The sequence below is a fragment of the Xenopus laevis genome, chromosome 4S, assembly GCF_017654675.1.
Source record: "Xenopus laevis strain J_2021 chromosome 4S, Xenopus_laevis_v10.1, whole genome shotgun sequence".
NCBI lineage: Eukaryota > Metazoa > Chordata > Amphibia > Anura > Pipidae > Xenopus > Xenopus laevis.
Genome location: NC_054378.1, coordinates 124581691 through 124587670, shown reverse-complemented (window position 1 = coordinate 124587670; position 5980 = coordinate 124581691). Strand labels below are relative to the sequence as shown.

Here is a 5980-nt window from a genome sequence, read left to right as displayed (position 1 = left end):
CAGTTATTTACTTGCCCCAATAAGGCTTTTAGGGTTGCAGGAGTGCATTAGTGTAGCAATGGAAGACAAAGAGATTTCATATCTGGGGCTACGTCACACTGGTTTTGTGCTTTCAATTAGATGCTTTTCATTTCACCAAAAGGAAATTGGAAATATCTCATTCATGCCAGTGTATGATCTAGAGTAGCTTCAGCACCCAAGTATAACACGTAAGAGGATATTCAATAAGTGGATGGAGATTGTCTAAGTATAGTTAGAAGGACCTCTAGGGAAATGTATAGTATGCCTAATGGTGTAACAAGAGAATTCAGAAATACTAAATCAAATTGGTGTCATTAGGAAGAGAGAAAAAGCCTTTGCCTGTCATTGAAATACTAGGAGGACTACAGGTAGGACATCCCTGCTGTAGAGCAAACACCTTCTATGATAGACCTCAACACTGAACATGACAAACAGAATGACCCATCATCAGCATGGTCTGTCCTTATGGGTGAACTGGTCCCCACACCAGAGCAAAGTGTATTAGTTATCATTTTTCCTTCCAGAAAGATGCCATGACGCTGCTGGATTTGGATGGGGATGGTGAAGTCGACTTTCTGGAGTTCATTGAATTTATCGCTGAAATCACTACTGAGCTGCAGGAGATGTACCTCCATAACATTGTCCAGTACAACAGGTATTCTGAGCACATGTTGTGGGAAGGATGAGGAATTTACTGTGGGGCCATATAAGGAGGCCTGGAAACCGCAGACAGACTAAAAGGCACAAAATTGAGACCTAATGTTCTATTATATATTCAGCACTGTCAAGCACAAGCAACCCAACATATAAAGAGGGGTACAACATTCTTGGACCACAATAAAGTTGTGTGTCTTGGAGCCAGGACACAAATTCCACTGGGGCAAAGAGTTTCCTCTATATGAAATTATGTGGTTGTAAATTCAACATGTTCTTATACCAGATCCTGGTTTCCAATCAGGGCAGCAAAGTGAGTGTAAGGACCTGTGAATAATAAACAATGGTGTGAGATCATAAGTCAAATAAACAGAAAAAGTAATATAGTGGTCTCATCCCAGGGAACCCCCAGTCCAAGGGTTACCAATCGTTTAGGGAGTATAAGTAGTGAGCGTGCCCACAATATACAAAAAGAATGTTTATACTTTGCACTCTCTGCCATTGAACACTAACATCAGTTGTTTTCGACTCTTTCCACTTTTTTCTATTGGTCTAAATTCTGCATAATGTGCCTTTCTCTGATTGGATATGGTTCTATGAGATGTAATCTTTGTAAAACACATTTATTGGCCTGTGAATGTGTAATGAGCCTTTCTTTGATTGGATAAGGCTCTGTGTTATGTAATTTATGTAATTTTTATTGGTCGACACCCCTTTAGAAAGACTGTATTGACGGGAGACCAACAGACTATGAGTAAGTGCCCTTTTAGTCATGAAACGGGTTCGGCTAATGCATGTCCTAATAAAGATTTCTTAATTTAATATCCACTTGGGCTACTGCTTTACTAGTAGTGAGTCTCTTCCTATTTGAACTTTTTCTGATACTCCCTAAACATAAGGACCTATGACCCAGGTAGTATTGTGCAAAAACAGAAATTAACATTGATAGAGAAGCAGATGAATAGTTACTAAAGATAGGAAGGTGAAGTCTAGTTTCAGATGATAGGTTTCACCACCATGTTGTTGCCAAAGGGCTCTCATTTTTCTTATTTCAACCTTCTTGGCCCTGGAGCCTCCCTGAGAACTCCGGAGAGTGTTTTTCTATGGCTTAATCATGGAACAAAAGAATGGCTATCTATGGTGGGCAGTGTTATTTTATTCTTATGAAAGGAATAACATTTACACCTCAAAAAGCAAGTATCATTCCAAAGCAAATGCACAATCCAAATTGCATGGGTAAGCTTAAGCAGTCCAACTCTCAGTGGCATCTAGGGATGCTGGGAGCTGTAGTTGAGTTGAGTAGCCTCCTTGACGTTCACTTAATTGGTTAAAGTTTACAAGACAGTAAGTGGCTCAGCTGCTGCAATGCAAGGGGTTACATTAAACTTTCAAGGATCGTTGTTATGTACATGCTCCTGAATTAACTCAGGTCATTCATATTTGAATGGAATCATTACTCATGTCAGCTTCTAACTGATGAAAGCCACTTAGAGCCTGATTCAATTAGAATACATCGCACTCACTAGAAGTTATTAGGTTGCTGCAAGTTGCTGTCTGAGTTTGTATTACTCGTGTGCAGATAGGGTTACAATACTTATTAACCTGCAAATTGCAAGGTATTTTGATACCCCCCAGCGATATAGAATTTGCCATGGCACGCTCAGTAAATAAGAATAAAAATTAGAGCTGGCAGCAAAGGTGACCTACACGGTGTGATTTTGCCAAGTTTTGTTAAAGAAAAGACATCCTGTAACAGTTTAAAGCAAAATGTTTCAATAAGGAGATAAATGATGCAGAGGAATCAGCAAGGGTTGTGTCTCCATTGTAACCAAGTGTTGGGTTTCTTTTCTTCATTGTATCTGGACAAGGAAAACCCTAGTCGTCAGACACCAGATACTGTTGGCTGGATACTTCTCACTCAGAGATCGAACACGCAACTATTGTATGAATGTCACACAAGGATTAGTCTGTCCAAAGATATTTCCACTGTTTCTGCTTCTGGTTTTTTTTTTTTATAATATTTTACTCAAAATATAGAACATAATACAGGTATTAAAATTGAGGTTAGGTTCAAGAAAAGGATTTAAGAAAAACTAGCAGAGTTTGTAAGCTCCTGGCTGTTCATTCTTATTTCCCCAAAGATGGACAGATCAATGGACAGATAAATGGACAGATAAATGGACAGACCAATGGACAGATCAAAGGACAGACCAATGGACACACCAATGGACAGACCAATGGACAGATCAATGGACAGATCAAAGGACAGATCAATGGACAGATCAATGGACAGACTAATGGACAGACCAATCAGTGCTTACATATCTTGAAAGATAAATGAGCTCACAGTATCCTTTTTTCTTTCCCAGAGTTCCCAAGTTCAGCGCTCACACTCAGTCTGAGAAGGCGATTGTGACTCTGATAAAGGTGTTTTATAAATACGCAGGCAAAGGAGGGGATCCTCTCGGCCTGGAAACAAGGGAACTGAGGCAGCTGCTGAGGAAGGAAATGCCCACGCTGAACCCAGTAAGGAGTCTCTAACATTTATTCTACATACAAATCATATTTGTTCATTTTTTATGTATAGTTTCTATTATTTGCTATAAATTGCTATAAACCAGTGCAATTAGCATCAGAATTGAATAATCAGCAAACCTGTAGCATCAGCTTATATTACAGCCAGGGAAGCTCATTTTCTGCTGGATAATTAGTGACGAGCCCTAAGCTTAGCTTCTCAACAGCCAATCAGAGCCCACTGAGCATGTGAGTGTCACAGACACTTTCCAAGATGGTGACCCCCTGTGACAAGTTTGAAGTCCTGGATCATTGCTGTTATTGACAAACTGTAACTTTAAGCTGGTGCAATAAGTTCACTATACATAACATGCCATTTTTAGCCGTATTTATTTTTAGGGTTTAGTTCTCCTTTCAGGCAAACACAGCTTAGCTGACTTCTGCTTACAGGATGCAGTATAATAACATGGCAGTGACTCTCTGGCACCAAGAATCTTTCAAATTCTAGCAATCTGTATAACTATCTGATCCCCATTGTTAGCAGCAGTCCTGTCCTGCTTTATGGCAGCTGAGATTCTAGCTATCTGTATAACAGAGCATTCTGTCCCAGTGGCTGCACAGATCCTATCTGATCCCCATTGTAAGCAGCAGTCCTGACCTGCTTTATGGCAGCTGAGATTCTAGCTATCTATATAACAGAGCATTCTGTCCCAGTGGCTGCACAGATCCTATCTGATCCCCATTGTTAGCAGCAGTCCTGTCCTGCTTTATGGCAGCTGAGATTCTAGCTATCTGTATAACAGAACATTCTGTCCCAGTGGCTGCACAGATCCTATCTGATCCCCATTGTAAGCAGCAGTCCTGTCCTGCTTTATGGCAGCTGAGATTCTAGCTATCTGTATAACAGAGCATTCTGTCCCAGTGGCTGCACAGATCCTATCTGATCCCCATTGTAAGCAGCAGTCCTGTCCTGCTTTATGGCAGCTGAGATTCTAGCTATCTGTATAACAGAACATTCTGCCCCAGTGGCTGCACAGATCCTATCTGATCCCCATTGTAAGCAGCAGTCCTGTCCTGCTTTATGGCAGCTGAGATTCTAGCTAGCTGTATAACAGAGCATTCTGTCCCAGTGGCTGCACAGATCCTATCTGATCCCCATTGTAAGCAGCAGTCCTGTCCTGCTTTATGGCAGCTGAGATTCTAGCTATCTGTATAACAGAACATTCTGTCCCAGTGGCTGCACAGATCCTATCTGATCCCCATTGTAAGCAGCAGTCCTGTCCTGCTTTATGGCAGCTGAGATTCTAGCTATCTGTATAACAGAACATTCTGCCCCAGTGGCTGCACAGATCCTATCTAATACCCAGCTCTGTCTTGCTACAAATATTTTTCTTTGTAACCTTTTTTCCTTTGCTTTTCAGTGCTTGGAGAGCAACAATCAATTCAAGGAGATGCTCTTGAGCCTGGACAGAAAACAGAAAGGAGAGGTTGACTTTAAAGAATTTATGGGACTTGTTGCAAATTTTGCAGTAGTGGTTCAGACCACATTCGCTAACAACGATTGTGATGATGATGATGATGATGATGATGAATAACTGTGTGTATGCAAAATGACAAACCAAAAACAATGACTTAGGACAAGGAATGAAAATTTGCCCAAGTCTTTTTCTCTCAAGTTGCCTTTAAGTGAGGCAGATTTTATGGGGTTTTTTTTCAACTCGCTTCTCCACTAACCAGTTGCACCAATGAATCAGACTCAGGACAATTTTCCAGCCATCACTTCTGAAAAAAAACTGTTTTTGAATGACCGTCTTCTTTAAGAAACAATCTTCTGGTTATTAATAAAGGAACACAACATTGAGTGCTTGATTTTCTGTCATTGCAAGACTTTATTTCTGCTCTTTTCTGATGATTTCAGCACGCTGACTACAGGGGGGCCCGGATAATAAAGTGAAGCATGGCCCTCCTTAATCCCGGCAAGCAGTTTTATTTAAATTTTGGGGGCCCTCCTTTTTTAACTTAAAGGAGGGTCCACCAGTGGATTTTAATAACTTGTTGGGGGGAGCAGGTCATAAGTATTTTTGGTTTTTTTTACCCTGTCACCAATGTTTTTTTAAAAAATATTTTCTAGGGCCCCAATTTTTTTAACTTGTAAGGGGGGCCCTGGCACCAAGATTAAAACTTATAGGGGGGCCCTGGTAAACAATTTTTTTATAAAAAACTTTTATGGGGGGCCCTGGCACCACAGTTTTTTTTAAAAATATTCTCTAGGGCCCCAATTTTTTTTTAACTTGTAAGGGGGGCCCTGGCACCAATGTTTTTTTTTTTTAACTTGTAAGGGGGCCCTGGTCACCAATTATTGTTTTTTAACTTGTAGGGGGGCCCTGACCACCAATTTTTTTTTTTAAAAAAAAACTTTTATGGGGGGCCCTGGTCATCAATAGCTTTTTATAAACTTGTGTGGGGGCGTTACCTTTTTTTAGCGATGTGTGGTCTTTTAACTGTGGTGTGGAGTGGGTGGGATCTGGGATGGGGCTTGGGTGGGCAGGGCCCAGGGGGCCCCGAAAATATGTTGTATGGGGCCTTGTGATTTTCTAATGGCTGCCCAGGCAGGCAAGGATCAATATTGACAGAATACAGCAAACAGGCAGGGGTCAAAACCAGAGTATACCAACAGAATAAACACACCCAGGAACTTACTAAGTAGACCTAAAAATGGGCAATGAGTTTGAGCACAAAGCCCCTTTAAATATTCAAAAATCGCACCAAAACAATGATGTCATGACGCTCG

The 5980-nt window shown here is 40.9% G+C and overlaps 1 protein-coding gene across 1 annotated transcript; it reads left to right on the top strand.

The window, feature by feature from the left end:
- The first annotated feature begins 424 nt into the window (after positions 1 to 424).
- Positions 425 to 5189, top strand: LOC108715114 (protein S100-A1). The gene is made up of 3 exons (XM_018259942.2): positions 425 to 676; positions 3045 to 3201; positions 4611 to 5189. The coding sequence occupies exons 1-3, from the start codon at positions 555 to 557 to the stop codon at positions 4782 to 4784; spliced, it is 453 nt and encodes a 150-aa protein (XP_018115431.2). The 5' UTR covers positions 425 to 554; the 3' UTR covers positions 4785 to 5189.
- The last annotated feature ends 791 nt before the right edge of the window (positions 5190 to 5980 follow it).

Excerpts from the sequence above, each read along its gene's own strand:
- LOC108715114 (XM_018259942.2), top strand. The coding sequence starts at position 555 with ATGACGCTGCTGGATTTGGATGGGGATGGTGAAGTCGACTTTCTGGAG. Across the intron at positions 677-3,044 it reads AACATTGTCCAGTACAACAG|AGTTCCCAAGTTCAGCGCTC; the intron begins GTATTCTGAGCA and ends TTTCTTTCCCAG. Across the intron at positions 3,202-4,610 it reads AAATGCCCACGCTGAACCCA|TGCTTGGAGAGCAACAATCA; the intron begins GTAAGGAGTCTC and ends TTTGCTTTTCAG.